At 36.2% G+C, this 20,490-nt stretch overlaps 1 protein-coding gene across 3 annotated transcripts in view; it reads left to right on the top strand.

Moving 5' to 3' along the window:
• Nucleotides 1–20,490, top strand: part of PRKD3 (protein kinase D3) — an 83,052-nt gene that overhangs the window by 24,202 nt on the left and 38,360 nt on the right. For all 3 annotated transcript variants that reach the window (XM_044772240.2, XM_044772239.2, XM_070512248.1), the window contains 3 exons: nt 13,322–13,460; nt 15,014–15,145; nt 16,147–16,304. In XM_044772240.2, the coding sequence (XP_044628175.1) occupies nt 13,322–13,460; nt 15,014–15,145; nt 16,147–16,304 (429 nt within the window). The remainder of the gene's footprint in view (nt 1–13,321; nt 13,461–15,013; nt 15,146–16,146; nt 16,305–20,490) is intronic.

Consider the following 20,490-nt stretch of genomic DNA (forward strand, 5'->3'; position numbering starts at 1 on the left):
CATTAACCGCTGTACTTTAGGGTCCCTTCTCTGTGGAGAGTTTACTGGAAATTAGCGTTGATCCAGAAATGACTGAAAGGTCCTAACAGTCAAGTTTATGTTAACTTTTGGTTTTGTGCTTTATGGAATATACACATATGTCATAATCTGTTTTCTACTTTGTGGAAGACAACTGCTTCCTTCCATGATCCCTATGGGTAAATTATTCACAATTTTCTATTAGCTCTACAGTGCACCTTTTATTGGTATACAAAATCAGAGGTTAAAAGTATGTCACTTCTGTGGTTTATTTAATCTTTTGTTCTTGAGCTGCATGTATCTATTTCATGTATAATATTTAGCTCCTGAAAACTTGTGATTTCTGTATTAGAATATTATAGTATGTTATATTTCTCAGCACATAAGGTAGTCATATGGTTCTTTAGATTAATGGTGATTATAGTTGTGACTTCAGAATCATATAATTTTGAGTTCAACTGATTTAGCTAGTTAGTTAAATAGTATTGTTGAGCAGTAAGGGAATAGACATGCTTTTCTGTATTTGTATACTCTAAGGCTGTTTTACCTAATATAATGGAATTGAGATATTCCTGCATTGTATGCACATTCCTGAGGACTAAACTGCCAGAAAGAGCCTATAGTGCAACTATAAAGGTTTAAGGATTGTTAATTGAAACTACATAAGATCTTTTGATACTGCAAGAGGGACCCAAAAGCTAACGAGTGGACACAAATATCTCTAACAGGAAAAAAATGATTAAAAATATTTCTTGATAATTATCTTAAGAAATGGATGCATCCAAGTATAAATAAAGTTAAAAATTTTTGTGAAATATTTTTTAAAAGACTGAAATAAGTGTATGTTCCTGTAAAAGGAAGACTGATAATGTATAATTTTTTATTTCCCAAATGAAGTTATTTTTTCCATTCAAGATTTTATTGGGATTCTTTTTACCCTGACAGTGTTTTTCTAAACTTTATCTGGAAGAAAAAGTAGTCTAAAGCATTAAGTAAAAAATCGGAAAAATAAGCAGAGAGAAAAAAACTACAAGAATTGAAACTGTATACTACTGAACAGTAATAGACAGATCCTTGATACATTTTAGATATATGCCAAAGAAGGCATGAGAAATAAAAGGAAGTCATTTTTTCAGAAATGGAGTTTAGAAAACTAGTTAAGCAGTTGAAGGGACATTAACCTAGACCTTCACTTAATACCCAACACCAAGATAAATTTCATAGGAATTAAAGGTTAAATATGAGAATTCAAATCAAAGGAAGATTAGTATGAAATGGAATTGAATATTTATCAAACTTTGAGAGAACTCAGTTTCAGATCAGTAAAAGGAAACACAAGGGAAGAGAACAGTTTACAGGTTAGAATATTCAAAATTGTAATATTTGCTTATGTAAAAATAAAAACAAAAATAAGATTGGGAAAATATTACAGCACGTATTATAGAAGGTTAATGTCTTTATAAAGAGCTCATGTATTGGTAAGAAAAACATTGATCTCTTTAGATGATACAAAAATATATTTCACACAAATATTAAATTAGTAAACAAGCATGTGGGAAAATGGTTAAAATATGGTAATAAACACAGATTAGGTATCATGTGTTCAATTAGGGGGAAAATGAAACTGGTATTTTTAGTATAGGTGAAGGTATGGTAAAACCTCATAGAAATGAAGAACAATCAATGATTCAAGTCTTACAAGTTAAAAACTGGATGAAATTCTAACACAGGTAATACACAACATATACGCTGAGTTTTTTTTCCCCAAGAAAATATCTCTGTAACCAACAGATCATTCATAGTTGAGCTTGGCTTAAAACTTGAATGTGACCAGAAGTGGTCACTCTTTGAATTCAGTCCAATTTCATAACACATCCCGAGGGTGGAGTGGGTGGAGTTTTCTTTTGTTGTTGTTGTTGTTGTTAGCATAAGCCAAAAAGTTGAGCTTCCTTTTTTTGAATATTTGAAATGCTTCCAACATTTATGTTGCTTTGAGATTGGTGCTGTCTTATTCATCTTTCCCCAGAAATGCCTTGTACTCAGTAGACGTTTGTTACAGGACACATTCTGCTTGGTTTTACTGCTAAAAATATGATACTTACTGCAAATGATCTTTGGTGTAATTACTTCCATTGATGAAATGATTTATAGTTCTCAGAGCTACAAAGAGAAAGAAATGAAGAGAAAAGCACTAGTATTCTTTCTATCCTGTTTCATGTATCAGTGCCTTAGTTGTGCCCAACCCACTCCTACTAGTTTAGATTGTCAGATATTTACTTCGTAGAGCTCTTAATTTCTGGGATTGTGCAAAACACCTGGTTCTTCTAAAATACTCTGAAATTCTCAAAGTTATTCACTCTGTAAGGACACCAGTGAACTTTTTCCTTATTCCTTGTAAGGATGGAAATTAGGTCTTCTGACTGTTTTATTGGCATACATTACAGCTCCGGTATCTGATTTTAATGTATAAGATTAAATTAAACTAGTGGTTCTCAACCGGTGTGATTTTGACCCCGTGGGAATATTTGGCAATGTCTGGAGACGTTTTTGGTTGTCACAGCTGGAGGTGAGGGACTACTACTGGCATCTAGTGGGTAGAGGGCAAGGATGCTGCTACAATGCACAAGGGAGCCCTCCACAGCAAGAATTACCTGGCTCAAAAGTCAGTAGTGCTGAAGTTGAAAAACCCTCAATTAAACTGATGTGGAAATAGAATTTCTGGTTTGGAGAAATCAAAAACTTCCGTTAGTACTGTGGTAGGGTTTTATTAAATTATTGAATATGAATATCTTCTAGCTATGAATTTTAGCTTGAGAGCTTTAAAATAGAATTTCTAGCTTGGCTTGGATGTGTTTGTTTTAAGAATAGTACAGTTTCTCTTATGAATATGGATATAGTTAAACAATGAAGTAGATTTTTAACCTATGTATATTAGATTCCTATATCTTCATATTGGTTTATAAACCAAACTTAACAACAAACAGGATCTCTGCTTTCTAGGAGTTTATAAGCTGAAGGGAGTCCTTTTTTTTCATGATAAAACCCAAAAAACTAGTGGGACTAGCGATCTGGAGAACCAGGGAAGGCAGATTTGATCAGCGGGTAGAGCTGGAATTGAGCCAAGCAGAAACTGGCTGATCAGATCTCTGCTGGGAGGCCAGTACCAGAGAGTCAGATTACAAATGTGCAAATCAAAACTGAGGGAATAGGTCAGAAGCCTTGCCTGTTTTACAGTGATTATTCATGCCTGGATTCCTAGTGTCCAAATTATATTAGTGTTTAAATCTGTACAATTTTTTGTTATTGGTGTATGTTAAAAAAAAAAAAAGAATCCAAGAAAGAGGTAGCAGTGTTTTCAAATCAGAGACACACCCAGGAGGAGATTTTGATTCTGCCACTTTCTCGATTTGTGACTATAGACCCTTTTCAAGTCACTTAACTTCTGATCCTCATCTATGAAACTAGGATCCAAATATCTACCTCCATTAAAAAATTATGATTAAATGCAAAGACCTTATATGATAAGTATCTGGCACATAGTTAGTGCCCCCAAAATAGTTATGGTTTTTAAATCTCTTTAAATCTGGAAAGATCATTGTTCCTGTAGTGTTCTTAAAATTTTAGTAAATACCAAAGCACTTATAGCATTCTTCCAACACGCTGACATTGCTTTACTCTTGTCTTTTGATTTTAGTATTTAGCGTATGAGAAACTATAAAAAATAGTGATCAAGTGTTGATTTTATTAGAGGACTGGGATTACTTGTTTTAGGAGATTTGAGGAAAATAAGTGTCATAGCCTGTGTCAAGTGCTTTACACAATACCTACCTGATGCATAGTAACTACGCTCAGTGAATGTTAGTTCCCCACCTTCTTGCTTTCATATTGCCAGGAGGCTTAGAAAATACCTCTCTGATATAACTGCTACTGTTTAATTTGTTGAATGAACATAGTAGATGTAATTGGAGTGAGAAAAGAAATTGGCAGACAGCAATTCACTTTAAACTATAATGATGTTTACTGAAAATGAAATGATTCTAACTAAAACTGACTGTCTGCTTTTAACTGATTTAAAACATTTGTTTTTAGTTTTGACCATTTATATGACACTAGACCTGAAGGCTCTTTGCTTATGTATCCTATTAGGAGTGGTTTTGGTCTGTTCTTTGACTGAGTGCATTGTCTCTGCAGACATGGGTTGGGTGTAATTTTCAGGTCCTGCCAAAATAGAGCGAAAACCCCAGCTGTATCTTTTGTTTTCTAAAAGCCAGTTCATTCTGTGTTGTTTTTTCCTGCCCCATTCTTTCTACTACAGCTGTGTTGCAGCAACTAGGTGACATCCTACTCTTTACTCTATACCCTGTCCCTACATTTTTTTGCCTTGGCAAAACAGTGTTAGGGAACCATTACTAATCTGGAGGCTCAAACTGAAAGAATTTTTTTTTTTTTTAATTTTGCTGCATATTCAGATTAAGACCTTGGCTAGAATGGGAAGTTCCAGAAAGTTTGAATTAAAGATAATCAGAATAACAAAACAAAGAAAAAGGAAAATGAAAAAAGATCACTCTGATTTGTGTCAAAGAGAAATGACAAGTGTTAAATGAAGTGGCTCCTCTGGTATACCATATCCGGAAAATTCTGAGTTGGAGATTAATGATGGAAGTTCAGAATAAATTCAGAGTCCACACTGAATAATTTTTTCATTGACTCATTTAGACTCTACTGCCTTCTCTCTATATGTAGAAACAGTCATTGAAATTCTTCTGTTCAGTTAAGTACTTTGCTAAAAAAATTATGTGAATGTTATATTCGTTTCTGGGATAGTGTTAAGTTAGTTACCTTTGCTCAATAGTCAACATTTTTTTAAGTAGGTACCTTTTAAATACTAAGTTCTAGGTGGTTGGGGATTTAGTTTGTTAGTGCTCTCAAGTCGATTCCAACTCCTAGTGACCCTGTGTACAGCAGAGCAGAACCCTCCCTGGTCTTTTTGCACCATCCTCTCACCGGGTGCTGTATCAGCCGGTGCTCCACGGCCCTTCATAGGATTTTCATGGCCAGTTGTTTTTTCCAGAAGTGGGTGGCCAGGTCCTTCTTCATAGTCTGTCTTAGTCTGGAAGGTCTGCTGAAATCTGTCCACCCTGGGTGACCCTTCTGGTATTTGAAATACTGGTGACATAGCTTTCAGCATCATGGCAACATGCAGCCACTGCAGTATGACAACTGGCAGTTGGATGGTGTGGTTGCCTGACTGGGAAACAAACCCTGGTTGTGGTGGTGACATTGCCACGTCTTAACTATTAGACCACCAGGGTGGCTTGGGGATTCAGTAGGGAACATGAAAAGAGAATGTCCTTGCCCTTCTGGAGCTTATTTACTATCATCTGGTTTATTATTAGAAAGATGTACTGTGAAGATTTATTTGGCATCAAATTTAAAAATGACTTTAGTATTCAACTTAAAAAATTAAGTGAATATAAAGAAACCTGTGGTGCTGAGAATGTTCTGTATTTTGACCTGGGTAGTGATTACACGGGCTGGGGTGTGTGTGGGTGTGTGTGGGTGTGTGTGTGTGTGGTTATCCATCTTGTAATTAAGATTAGTGCACTTTACTCATTATACTTCATTTAGAAACATTTTTTGAAAACTAAACTAAATGTACCTTAAAATTCTTCAAAGTTTTCCCATTGCCCTTAGAATAAAACCTGTGTTCCTTTTAAAAACGTGTATCGTGATAAATTATTTGTTCAGATAATGTTAAATTCTGAAGCTATTTTGTTAACATGTAAAAATTGTTTGACCAAGTAGAATCAAAAACTTGAAAACTTCTTACCTCATCTAACATTTTAGTCGCCATTTCAATGACATAAACTTTAAACTGTTACGTTAAAGAACTCTCAAAATATAGTGTTTCTTGAAAGAATTTTATTTGCAAGTATTGGAACCTTTTACTTACAACAAGTCTAAGTTAATACCATAAAAAATAACTTCTATAAAATAGTTCCAGAAAGATAAGATGATGTGGTTTTTATTCTTGAAGCCATCAATAGTGCAAAAGCAAAGAAAGAATCTAGAGTGGGCAAAGAGAGCATGTAAAGGGTAAGAATTTGATAGCTTTATTGATGAAATTCTGTTACTTTCCCATATGGACTGGGAAAAGACTTCATTTTGCATAGTCAAGAGGAGTCATTGGCACAGTCTATAGAAAGCAAATCCAGAAAAGCCTGGGGGAATTTGGAAAGAGGCCAAATTAAAGGCCTATTTTCCTTCTTCCCTGCTAGTTCTTTTGCTGTTACTTTCATTTCCTCTTTCTTCTTTTAATCAAGGCTGAGGTAGGCTAGGGAAAAGGTAGGCTAGGGAAGGAAATATGGGCATGTCCAGTTTTCAGAAGGTTGTTAACTTCCTTCCACATTTTCCAGTCTCTCTATACTCTTGACTCCTTTATTCCCTAGAGCAGAGTGTTCTTAACTTCAGCATTGTTGACATTTTGGGACAGATGATTCTTTGTTCTGTGGGCTGTGCTGTGCATTGTAGGATGTTCAGCAGTATCCCTGCTCTCTACCTACTAGATGCCAGTACCTCAAGTTGTAACAACCAAAAGTGTCTCAAGACATCACCATTTATCTTCTGGGGCCAAAATCACCCGATTGAGAACCACTGCCTTAGCAGAATAAACAAATAAATAGCCAGTGACAATTATTTGCAGTTACTGAGCACGTTACCACCTCTGCAGCTCTTTTAATCTTGTTCCCTATCACAAAAGTAGTGCTTTTTTTCCCCCCAAGAGAATAAAATGCTTGGAAGACATACCATTGTTAGGTAAGATTTCTGGAACGATAAATAGAAAAGAGCCCAGTGAAAATAGCAGACTCAGAAAAGTAATCAAGAATTGATTTTCATTAGTTTACTAGAATATTTCTTCTTAAAATTCTACAACTGAAAGGGGGGAAAAGTTCTCCCTTGTTCTTTATTCTACTGAAGTCTGGCTTAGGAAAATAAGCCATTATCTTGGAAAAGCTCCCTTTTTCTGTACAGGATGTGTTACTGGCATCACATCATTTTGAGAAACATATCAAGTATTAAATATATAGGGTTTTTGTTTGTTTTTTGGTATGTTGTTCAGGACTTATTAAAGATCTCTCACATAATGAAAAACATTCTAAGAAATGATTGGATTTGGAATTTTAAAGATCACCAATCCATTAAAAGTGGGAAAAGAATGTGAATAATTTACAGAAAAGGAAATACAGGTATCTCTTAAGCATGTGAAAAAAATGTTCAACTTCACTTCTTATAAAACTATTCTGAAATACCATTCTTTGTGTAAGATCAGTGTTTGCTAATACACTTGCTATGAACTGAATTGTGTTTTTCCTCCCCCCCAGTTCATATGTTGAATTCCTAACCCCTAGTGTGACTGTATTTAGAGATAGGACTTTTAGGGGATAATTAAGGTTAAATGAGATTATAAGGGTGGGGTCCTAATTCGATAGGATTAGTGGCTTTATAAGAAGAGGAAGAGAGAAGGAAATCCCCCCCACTATGTGGATACTTGGAGGAAAGGTCATCTAAGCACACAGCAAGAAGGCTGCTGTCTGTGAGCCAGGAAGAGGGCTCTCACTAGAACTTGACCATGCTGGTACCCTTATCTCGGACTGTAGCCTCCAGCAGTGTGAGAAAGTAAATTTCTGTTGTTTAGGCTATTCAGTCTATGGTATTTTGTTATGCAGCCTGAGCTGACTAATACAACACTATAAAATAGAGTGTGGGAAAAACAAGCACTCTTATTAATACATTACTGTGGAAGTATAAATTAGTATAGCCTCTATAAAGAGCATTTTGGGAATATCTAAAAATGTCAAATGTGCATGTTCTTTGACCTAGCAAATATACTTCTAGGAAGTTATCCTATTCATATACTCAGAAAATGGAAAAAGATGTAAGTTTATACACTGGGTATTGTTTGTAGTAACAAAGGTCTCAAAACAGTAGCTAAGATTCATATAGCACTCCAAACATACCAGGAGTTCTAAGCTCTTTACATATATTTACTTAAGTGTCATGACGACCTTGTGAAGCAGGTACTGTTTTACAGTTGGAGAAACTGAGGTTAAGTAATTTAGCCATGGTTATACAGTTAGTAAGTGAAGTGGATCAGGATTTGAACTTGAGTCAGTTTGGATTTGTTTTACTCCTTAACCCGTATCCCATCAGTAGGGAACTGGTAAAAATAAAACTATACAGCTGTAAAAAAAGGAGAGTGTTCTTTGTACACTTTTATGGAATGATCTCTAAAAGATATTGCTAAGTGAAAAAGAACAGGATGCAGAACACTGTTTATAGTGTGCCACCGTTTGTATAAAATAGGGGAAAGATATCCATGTGTACTTGGTGATGTTTAAATATATTCAGAACGGTACTGAGAAAACTGGCATTGACTATGGTGGGGAAACTGGGCAACTAGAGCATAGATTTTGCACTCACCTCTTTTGTACTTTAAAAATTTTGAACCATGTGAATAAATTGCCTATTCAAAAATAAATTACATTTTAAAAGAGTATATATTCTATCCCAATGTGTAAATTAAATATCCATGCATTCATACTGATATATGTGATTGGATGAATAAATAAATGAATGGGGGAAATAGATAAATCGCCCGTGCAGAAGAATTCCAAATAATTTATGTAGGTACTCTGTCTTCAAGGAGCGGGAACATAACTTGCTATTACTTAAATGTGGGCTAAGCATAGTGACTTGCTTCCAAAGAGTGTGGTATTGCGGGGAGAGGAGGGTAGCTTTGCAGTGAAGAAACTTGACAAACACTCCCTCGGCCAGATGATCAAGGTCAACATCAACAGTGATAAATCATGTTGATGGTAGGTACATTTGATAATGATGTGATGAGAATGGCACTTTAGCTCTGTGGTCTTCTTCCCCAAAATCCATAACTCCAGTCTGATCATGAGAAAAATATCAGACAGATTTCAGTAGTGGGACATCCTACAAAATACCTGAACAGTATTCCTCAAAACAGTCAAGGTTATGAAAACCCAGCAAAGTCTCAGAAACTCACAGCCAAAAGGGACCCAAGGAAACATGACAGTTAAAGGCAGTGTGGTATCCTGGATGGGATCCTGGGACAGAAAAAGGACATTGGGAAAAACTAAGGAAATCTGAGTAAAATGTGGACTCTAGTTAATAATAATGTACCAATATTAGTTCATTAATTGCAATAAATGTACCATAGTAATGTAAGATGTTAATAATAGGGGAAACTGGGTATGGGGTGTTTGAGAACTCTGTACTATTGTCTCAGTTTTTCTGTAACTCTAAAACTATTCTTAAAACTTTTTTTTTTTTTTTGAGGAAGATTAGCTCTGAGCTAACTACTGCCAGTCCTCCTCTTTTTTGCTGAGGAAGCTTGGCCCTGAGCTAACATCCGTGCCCGTCTTCCTCTACTTTATATGTGGGACGCCTACAACAGCATGGCTTGCCAAGCGGTGCCATGTCTGCACCCAGGATCCTAACCGGCGAATCCCGGGTTGCCAAGAAGCAGAACGTGTGCACTTAACCACTGCACCACCGGGCTGGCCCTAAAGTCTATTTGTTAAGAAGAGTATATATAATGAATACATTGAATAATATAAAAGTAAATTTGAAATTCAGGTGTTCATGTCCTATTCCCCACAGCTTAACCATAAATTTGGGAAGAGAGCCTTAGCATCTTTTGTTCTAAGCTCCACAGGTGATTCTAGTTTGTGGCCAGAGTTGAAACATTAACTTAGAATTCATTCCTGCTTGAAAATCTAATTTCTGAATTTTAAAAATCATAAACAATCAATCCCTGTGTATTCAAATCATTATTAACAGGATTTTGTTTTGTGTTTCTTTTTGGATTTTTTTCTCAGTAATTGTTTAGATCTTTTAAAGTATGTGCTCATGATTTGTTTCCTTGTTTGTTCTTTTTAGATGTTTAATATACCCATGCCCCAAGACTTCATAATGTCTTAAGGCTCGGTCACAGTGTTTCCCTGATGTTCAGTGGCAATGTTTAATACTCTCTCTTGCTTTTTTTAGGCCGTATTTTCTGTTACTTCGTTTTGTGCTGAATCTCGCTTTCAGATAGTTCCTCCATATTCTACCAAACACACCTATAAATCATAATCATGAAGAGCAGAAATCTTTTTTTCACAGCCTAGTTATTACATTTATCCCTCCCTTGGAGCTCTGTAATTCCTCAACCATATAGGTAAATCTAGTCTGTAAACATTTGCTAGTCAAGAAAATTACTTTGTCATCATCACTGAAGGCTTTCCAGCCTGGTACACAAATGCTTATTTTAAATAAATATTCTTGATACTCCCTATAATTCTTTTTACTAGCTCTTTAGTCTCTTAATAATGTCAGTATGAATTCATTAGGTCATGTGTTTATCAAGAAGATTATTTTATATGTATTTTTTCTAAGCCATAATTATTTTAATGTTTTTCTTTTCTCATTGATGTGTTCATTTAGTTCTTTAGTTATTGGGACTTCTTGTTTGGTCAAAACAGTATTAATGATCCATATAATTCATCAAAGATAGTTCCTTGTTGTCTTGCTTCCATCTTACTGCGTAATCCAGACCCTCATACCTCTTTCCTGATGAATTCCTTCAGCCTCCCTCAGGAGTTTGCTCTGGTGTCTTCCAGTCCTTGCTACACAGTGCCATCAGCATTAGCTTTTTAAAATACAGATTTGTTCGTGTTACTGCCTTGCTCTGGGACCCTTTATCTCTCCCCTTTGGATGCAGAATAATATAAACCACTAGTATTTATCAATCACAGTGTAGAGTGTTTTATAGCCATCAAGTAATTTAATTTTCACAAGAACCCTCTAAAGCCAATGTTCCTGTTATTCCTAATTTGTAGACAAGAAAGTGAGTGCAGAGGTTAAGGAGCCTATCTAAGGTGTTATGGTTAGTAGGTGGCAAAGCTTGAACCCAGCTCAACTGATGTCAAGTTTGTCTGTTTTTGTCTCTTTCTACCCAGCCCTCCTCCACTTCCTTCTTCAGTCACCGGGGTCTACTTACCTTCTCCCGTTTACTTTGTATTTTCTCAACGATGCCCTTTACACTTTCTCTTTCACTTTCTGCCTATGAAAACCTTGCTTCTCTTTTTAGGATTCTGCTTGAATATCACTTTATTCAGGAATATAACAGGAAACTGCCTTCCCAGTTAAAGTTTTTTATTCTCTCTTCTAAAATTTTATTTTTTATTTTTGGCATTTCCCTTATCATGTTCAATAATATTTGTTTTATTTCCATCTTCCTGCTAGATTTAAGCTCCTGGAAGGCAAGGACTGTTTTACCTGTACAAACCTTGGGGCCAATGCTCTGCAGTTAGAAGACATGCAAAAAATGCAAATTTTTAAAATGAATTTTGTTCATAAAAATATTTTGTTAGAGATTTTATTTTTATAAGGATGGAATGTGGAATCCATTTTTATTAATCATTAAGAATTGTTGCAGCTAAGTTATGGGGATGTTTTACTCCTCATTTGATGTATTTGAATTCAGTAATAACTTAATAAAATTTAATAAAATTTAAAAATTCAAATTGAAATTTGATAAAAATAATTTTTCGATTATGTTTTTACTTATCTTTTCGATTGAAAATTCTGTTACCGGTTGGATATATTTTTAAAGCATATTGTGAAGTTTTAGAAACATTATTGGTAACTCAAGTAATTGAAAGGAGAATGAGTATTATAAAAATTCTAAATATTTCTACTTTTCCATCATTTACTCAGGTTAAAAAAAATACAAATAAACTCTTAAATTTCTAAGTCATTGTTTACCATTTTAAAAAATTTAACCTTTTCAAAAAACATTTGAGACCTTTTAGAGATTTACAGTATATACAAGAATTTTTAATGGGAAAATTAAGGTCAGAAAATAAGATAAAGCTAGGTTGGTATCTGCGCCTAAAACACCTGCCTTAAGACCCTAGACTTATGCTAGAAGTGGGTTACATATTTGGCTTTGGTTTTTCCAGTGGGCAGAGTAAACAAGAAAACATGATTAGTTACATGATCAAATCATTCGTATTATAAAAACCAACCAGAGAAATCTCTTTTATGAGTCCTCACAAAGAAGTGCTACCCTATGAAATGGGTGCACCCTGTCCTCAGCAACATGCCGGTAACAAATGCCATTACAGTTTAGTTTTACTGGTACATATCAGGCCATTCAGTGCAGGTCAGTGACATGCTATATAGTTCATTACAGGATATTCTATAATGAGCCAAAATAAGTCAGTGAAAGTATACAATTATGAGATTACCTAAAGAAATTTGAAATATCTAGAGCGGCATTTCCCAAGGCACTGGTAGTTTAGAAGATGGTCTTATTTTTTGATTGATTTTAAAATTAAATAGTTATTTTGTAAGGCAAGTCCTTAAAATTTTCTCTTAAATAACTTTATTATAACTATAAAAAATTTTAGAACTCATACCTTTCATATTTTAGTCCTTGGTGTACTAATCCCCAAAGTGTCTCAGCACTGTAATCGCAAAATGTGGAAGCCCTGAAATAATGTGCATAGGGTATATGTGAACAGATCTCCAAGTCTCCTACTCTGGCCAGAGGGTTTTTAAAAAGAAAGGTACTGTAAAGAATCATCTGTTTGTAATTACAGTGAGTAGGTTAAAGAAAATATTAGATAGATGCTAGAGGCTGTAGGTGCATTGGGCAAAAATGTTGAAATTGGTACTCTTGTGACTGTAGCTTAGGAATTGATCTTCTACCAGCACTAGTCAATAGAATTTACTGTGATGATGGAAGTGTTCTATATCTGCACTGTCCAGAATGGTAGCCAGAAGCTGAGTTGGCGATTGAGCACATGTAATGTGGTTAGTGTGACTGAGGAACTAAGCTTTTAATTTCATTTAAATTAACTTAAATTTAAATAACTGCATGTGGCTAGTAGCTAACCATATAGGAAGCTCTGTTCTAGAGGACAGGAAAGACTGCTTCCCTCTCAGGCTATATGTAAGATAGAGTAACGTGAGTTCAAGATTATTTTCTCCGTCAATAACTGAATAAAGAAATCTTATATTTCCAAGAGACGTGTTTTAAGATAATCAGTGATTATTTATATTTGTTTACTTCTCTATTTTTGAACTTGAAAGTTAACCAGAATGCTTGAGTATGTGGTAGATCTTTTAGATTATTACTACACTTACATTTTTTTCATAAGATTTAGCATTTACTTATAAAAATAGAAAGCTAAGGGTATACTGATAAAGGACTGTTTTCCTGCAGTTTCCAGAGTGTGGATTCTTTGGCATGTATGACAAAATTCTTCTCTTTCGCCATGATATGAGCTCAGAAAATATTTTGCAGCTGATTACCTCAGCAGATGAAATACATGAAGGAGACCTAGTAGAAGTTGTTCTTTCAGGTAAGTAAATAGCTTTTTAAAATTTTGTTGCCTTTTTTTTCACCGAGACTTATTTTTTGTACTAAATGCCAAGTTCACTTATACTTAGGTTTTGTATTATAGTTGCTCACTTCTTTCATCTATAATATTGGTTACTATGTGATTTTTACTTTCAGGCAGGTTATATCACAGATGAGAAAGTAGGAAAATAAGCCCTGCATTCCTTGTTTGAATGTTACTAAGCTAAGGGAATTATCAGTTGAACTGGAAGAGGAATATACTCTTCTTTGAGTCAAGAGATAAAACAATTACACTGAAATTCTGCTCCCTTTTCCCTGTTTCTGTGAAGAGCATAGAAGAGAATTGGGGTTCAGAAAAGAAAATCAGAGAAGAAGAAGTAATGAAGATGTGGAAGAGGAAACTGCAGTACTGTTCATTTCCATGACCTCAATAATGCTCCCTCCCTTTCTGTACTCAGTGGGCATTTTCTTACCTCTCGCCTTTCCCCTCCTCACCCAGTCTTGCCATTCATTGTTCCTTAGCTCCTGCTGTTTCTGATCTCATCCAGCAGCAGGTGGGCAGGATTGTTAGTGAGGAGTATAAAGGAACAAAGAATGCATATAGTAGGCCTGCAAAACTTCTTGTTTGGCAGGAAGTAAAGGAGGAGGAGAGGGTAAGGGGGAGAGGGTAGGAAGAGAAGGAAAGCTAGCCAAGAGTCCAGTTCTGCCATCATTTTTTCCCCTTCCAGATTCTTCTTTGGAGCGTATTGATATCCTCTCTGACCATCACCTTTTCTTGTTAGTCCCTGATCTTTCTCATTCATCTAGCCCTTACACTGATCACTCATCTTCTACACCACAACCCCAAACGTCTATACACGTCCCAATCCTTAACTTCCTCTTCACTCAAAGGCTTCACTCCCTGTCCTCCCTGGAGATCATGCTCATATCCATTCCTTCTTTGATACGGACCCTTCGTCAGCCACAGGAATATCCACTAATGACTTGCAGGTTAGGTGAGAGGATGTCTGCTGATGGATGTGTCTTCTGTTCAGTTTCTCACAGAGGGAGGGGTCTCTTTTTCCTAACCACTAGGACTATAGAGAACAGACAGAGTGCATATGCTGGGATCTTAAGTTAGAACTCAGTGCATTTACCACAGAAACATTGCTATAAATTGAGGGTAAGTTCCAAGTTTTATGGGGTGTTTTTTGTTTTTGTCTTTAGTGTTCTGTTTTCCAGTGTATTGTAAGTTAAATAGTTTTTAATTTAAAACAGACCCAACAACTATATGCAATCTTATCACTTTGAGAAAATGCTTTTGGAGGTTGAAATATGTACCTACAGACCTACTTTTGTAGCTCAAATTATTTGAAGCTGATGAACTTCCTAAAATAGAGTTTAAAAACCATAGTATTAAATGCTGAAAATAATTTATTTTTATGATCAGATGAAACTTTCAGAGAAAAAACGATACTCTGTGTTTTGACATAAGCAAACATGGTCACCGTTCTTAATCTCATCACAATTACAAATATAAGGGTTTTTTTAAAAAAAACTTTTCTTTTTTAAAAGCTTTGGCCACGGTAGAAGACTTCCAGATTCGTCCACATACTCTCTATGTACATTCTTACAAAGCTCCTACCTTTTGTGATTATTGTGGTGAGATGCTCTGGGGATTGGTACGTCAGGGACTGAAATGTGAAGGTATGTGTTCTAAATTTTTGTATCATTTGAAATAGAATTTCATATTTCCATTCTCTAATCATCAATGAAAGAATAAGGTCAACTTAAACTAGGCCTCTCTGAGGATCATTTTCTCTGTCTGTAAAATGTACTCTACCTCACTGGTTTCATGAAGAGTAAATAGTTAAGTTATATGGGTAAAATACCTGGCACAAAGTAGTGGCTCAATAAATATTAACTTTTTATCTTATTATCTTTTTAAATTATCTTTTTAAAACATTAGTCTTTTACATGCAGCAGTAAAGTTGTCCTGAATTAGAATTACTGGGGGTAGAATGCAGGTGCATGTTTCTGATGAAGAAACCATCCTTTAAGGTGGAGGGTCAATAAATTTTTTCCTTAAAGGGCCAGAGAGTAAATTTTTTTAAGTTTTGCTGGTCATATTATAGTCTCTGTCCCAACTAAACTCTGCTGTTGTGGTGTGAAAGTAGCCATAGAAAAGATGTAAACAAGTGAGCATGCTGTCTTCCAATAAAATTATTTATGAACACTAAAATTTGAATTCCATATAGTTTTCACATCATGGGAGGGATTTGGTACATAGTCCACAGTTTGCTGAAGTGCCTCAAAGCCAGTGTTTTTCACACTTTACCATGTATCAGAATTACCTTGAGGACCTGTTAAAACATACTTTGCTTGGCTTCATCCCCAGAGTTTCTGATTCAGTAGGTCTAGGGTGAAGCCCAATACTTTACATTTCTAACAAATTCTCTGATGATGCCTTTGGGACCACACTTCAAGAACCACCACTCTAGCTAACTTTAAACCTTTCTATATATTTCCTCTTTTTCTTGAATTTGTTAGCTTGCACTTAGCCTGTCATCTGGGTTCTCAATTAGGGTATCAGTTGCTGCTAGAGAAAATAGATTAAATAAAAGAAGCTCCTGTTTTTTATGTAACACACTTATATAGTAAAGTTTTTTTAAATCTACTTATTGTTTTATGTTTTAAAATATATTTAGGCTGTGGATTAAATTATCATAAACGATGTGCCTTCAAGATTCCCAATAACTGTAGTGGAGTAAGAAAGAGACGTCTGTCAAATGTATCTCTGCCAGGACCTGGCCTTTCAGTTCCAAGACCCCTACAGACTGAATATGTACCCCTTCCCAATGAAGAGGTATGTGTTCTAAGGTAATAGAAGGGCATTTTACTTCGTATTCCCTGTGTTTCTACAGGATATATGATATCATCCTAGAACATAAGTTATATACTAAAGAATGGTAACACTCCTACGCTTAAGTAAGTTAGAATGTATTAGTGGGAACAGGGCTTACCAATAGTAATGAATTGCATTTTGTATACCATGAGGTCACATCATCACTTCCCCACTGCATTAGCCTCCTAACCAGTATCCCAACTCCTGGTCTCCGTACCACATTTTATACACTACAGCCAGATTATCTTATTCCACTACAGCTTAATTAACTCTGATTATATCACTCCCCAGATGGAAACCTTTGTATATTCTATGTTTCTGACAATCTACTATTTAACATTCCTTGAACACACCCTCGTTCCCCAATCTTTGTTCTTGTTGGTGTTCTCCCTACATGCCTTTTCCAGATCTCGCTTAACAACTACCTTTCCTGATTTTTCCCCTTACCTGGAAGTTATTTTATCTTTTGAATGCCATAGTGCTTTTCAGTCCTCCCTAGTGGTGTGTATAGCATCCTACCTAATATCACAGTGTTTGTCTGCTAGGTTGTCCTCCAGGAGTTTATGATCTGTTTAGTGAAGAGAGTGCTCTTGTCTTTGTGTGCCCCACCCTGCCCAGCACAATACCTGGTGAGATCTATCAGTAGATCTGTATACAGTGAGACAGTTGAGACTCAGAATGCTCTAGTGACTTGACTCAAGTCACAAAGCAAATCAGTAAGCGATATTAGAATGAAATCCAGATCTGATTATTTTTAGATCATTGACTTTTCCTAATATATTGTACCCTTCAAGGGTAAAGGTAATAGATCAAGGAAGAAATAACTCCCTTGTTCATGTAATAGTATTTAAGATTGCAGTCTGTGGATGGAAGTCGTTTTGCCAGTTAATTGTTTCTGTAACCTCTTTGGTCTTCTGTAAATTAATGGCAAAATCAAGCCTTTGGGCTGTTGTCTGACACTCTAGTCACAAGATTTTGCTAATCTGATGCAGCAGAGTAAAAACTTCTGAAATTCTTTCACAGAAATCCCGTATTTCCATATTGCTTAGCCCTAGTGTGAGATTTTTGAAGTAGGAGAAGAGTGCTATGGTATAAGGAATTGAGTGCTAAGAGTTATTAGAAACATATGCAAGAGTTTGAGGAAAGACTGGTAATAGAAAAATTAGTGCATTTTATACACTGAACTGCACAGGGAACTTAGCTGGGCATGGAGACTATAGGGTAGAGATATATTGCTGTAGGAGCTGCACAAATGATGTTCGTATGCCAGCTATCCCCAACTGAGTAATACTAGATTAGGAAGTAGCAGGACAGAGCAGATGATTGAGGCGTTATGTTTTAATTCCTAAGTTTATATTTAATCCTGAAGATGAAAGTTCCTTAGGGAAGTATAAGACGTAGAGTGACATGTTTGAATTGGTTAGACTGTGCAGTGTTTTAGAACAAGTAGAAATTGTGGAGTGGAATGTCTCTCAAGAAGGTTACTTTTGTCAGTCCAAGCATGCAGTTTCAGAAAGGAAGGAAGTACAGTAAGAGGTGAGCTCATGGAAGAAAATCAGAGGGAAAGAAGAGTGGGAAAAGAGGACACTCTAAAAGCATGGAGGAGATAGCAATTAGGAGATGAGAGCAACCTCAAATCTGAGCCAAGGTTAGAGGACAGCTAACTCCAAGTGGCTGCAGAGTAAGAACCTCTTAGGTTCTCATGTACCAGGCTTCATGCTGGGGGCTTTACTTGCCTTTTCCCATGGAATCCTCACCTCAGTCCTGGAAGGTATAGCTATTATCCTGATTTCATAGATAAGGAATGAGGAAGCAAAGTTTCTAAGGAGTCAAGATATTAAACTTCAATGATAACTGAGATAAGCTGGAAAAAAGGCCAGTTGGGAATAGAAACCTTTGAATCTGACTCTGAGATTGTCGTCGTTTACAGATGACAGTAAGAAGGCAGTTTCTGTTACAGTGTATGAAGTCAATAAAGGGAATCAAGTAAAGAGATGGAGGGGCAGAAGAAAATAGACTGCTCATTGAATTTTGTTTTAAATGGGACCACTGAGATTAGTGAAACCAGAATTGAATGATGGCTATTTGGAGATGAGAGAGAAAAATGATCCTTGCAGTACATTTCCGGAGGGGCCAAGACAGGACAGAATCAAGGTAGAAAGAAATTGTTGGATCTAAGTTTACATTTAGAAAAAGTGGAGATATTTCTTTCACCGAATGATATTCCAAAGTCAGATATGTATGTATAATTGGGGAATTGCCCCCTTTAAATGCCTTTATTATTATATATAATTGAGAGTTGGCAATGTTGTTACAAAGTTTTTGTGAGCAATTACTTCAACAAATGTTAGTTTAAACCCATGCTGTAGAAATAATCAGATTACTTTTAGAAAAGTTTTGGTTACGGATTAATAAGAAAGAAATAAGAACTTAAGCTAAGCAGTAATTTGTAAATAGGGGTCATTAAAGCAAGGTAAGAGAAGCACTTTGACTCAATTCTAGTTACTCTAATCTCAGTGGTCCCATTTTAACCAAATGCTCTAGGTAATTCTACCAACAGCCTCCTTCCTCCAAATTCTGATTGAGTCTGCTGCACCTTTCTTGCCTTCCTCACTCCATGTAGTGGCAAACCACTGTCACTGGTGAGATGGAAGCGTCTGCCCAGGTGTGTTGAGATGGGAAAAAGGTTAAGAATCTCTGGACTGCCGTGTAGAAGACCTAGGTCCAAGTCTTGATTTGGTACTAGCTCTTGGTAATATTAATCCCTTTGAGCTTGCTGTTTCATATTCAAAAATAGGAATAATAACATAAATAACTACTTGTACTGGACATAAAAAATTAGGTGGCTCCTACAACCACAGTCCTGAGTATTTCCTTGCACACATGCTCTGTACCATGTTCCTAATACCCCAGTCTCATCAGGACCTCACAAAAGGCAGTCACTGACTGGCTATTGACATATGGAGAGATCCGTTAGGAAAGTTCTTCCTTACAGGGATATCCTATGTATTTGACGATGACTGACTGAATCAGTCTTAGTCCATTTTGTATGTTTTGAACTTGAGACAAACCAAAAGTGGTAGAAGTAGAAGCAGGAGAAGCAGTGCGTTGAGTCACCACTAAAATAGGGAGCCAGGGATGAACAAAGGCCTAAAACATCTGTTTCTAGTTCCCACTGGCTTCTTTATTAGCTTTGCAGAAGCACTGTGTTGTTCCTTTTGCTGAAGGTGCCCTGTACATGGCAGCATGGAGGAAGGGTGCGCCAGACTAGGACACCTTACATAGCTGAAGCATGCAAGTTTGGTTTGGGTTTTAACATTCTTTTTGTACTTTTCTTAAATGACTGCTTCATAATTTGTTTTAGAAAATTTCAGGCTAGACATTAGTGAAAAACTGTTCTTTTTATAGTGCTCTCCTCCATTCGTCTGTCCTTTTCTTTTTTCTTCTTTTCCTTCTTTCTACTTTCTTCAAAAAGTCTTTTTTTCCCCTCCTCCCCTCACAACTCCGTTACAGTTCTCTGTCTCCTGGTTTCTTCTGGCTTCTTTTGCTTCTATTGGTTGAACATGTCAATGTAGAATGACAGCTTCTCTGAGTTACGGACATTACTAATTATAGAAGGCACGTGAAAGGTCTCAGGACCTCAGTTCTGGCAGTGAAGATGCAAGCAGCTACAACAAGATCTGTAATACATCTAGATGGTAGTTATGTATTTGAATTTTGTGCTGGAGAACATGGACTATACTTTATTAATTTTTGTATCTTCAATACGTAGTATAAGTCTGGCCTATAATAATCAGTGAATGTTAAATGAATGGGATGGGCCACATTGAACTGGCTTATAATTTGATATGTTTATTTCCCTCATATATATGGAAAGGGCCATAGTTAGAAAAATCCAGGGGCTGGCCTGGTGGAGTAGTCGTTGCGTTTGCATGCCTCACTTCGGCGGCCTGGCATTCACATATCCGTATCCTGGGCGCAGACCTGCGCACCACTCATCAAACCAAGCTCTGGCTGCGTCCCACATACAAAATAGAGGAGGATTGGTACAGATGTTGGCTCAGGGACATTCTTCCTCAAGCAAAAAGAGGAAGATTGGCAACAGATGTTGGTTCAGGGCCAATCTTCCTCATCAAAAGAAAAGAAA

Source organism: Equus asinus, chromosome 6 (assembly GCF_041296235.1).
Source record: "Equus asinus isolate D_3611 breed Donkey chromosome 6, EquAss-T2T_v2, whole genome shotgun sequence".
NCBI lineage: Eukaryota > Metazoa > Chordata > Mammalia > Perissodactyla > Equidae > Equus > Equus asinus.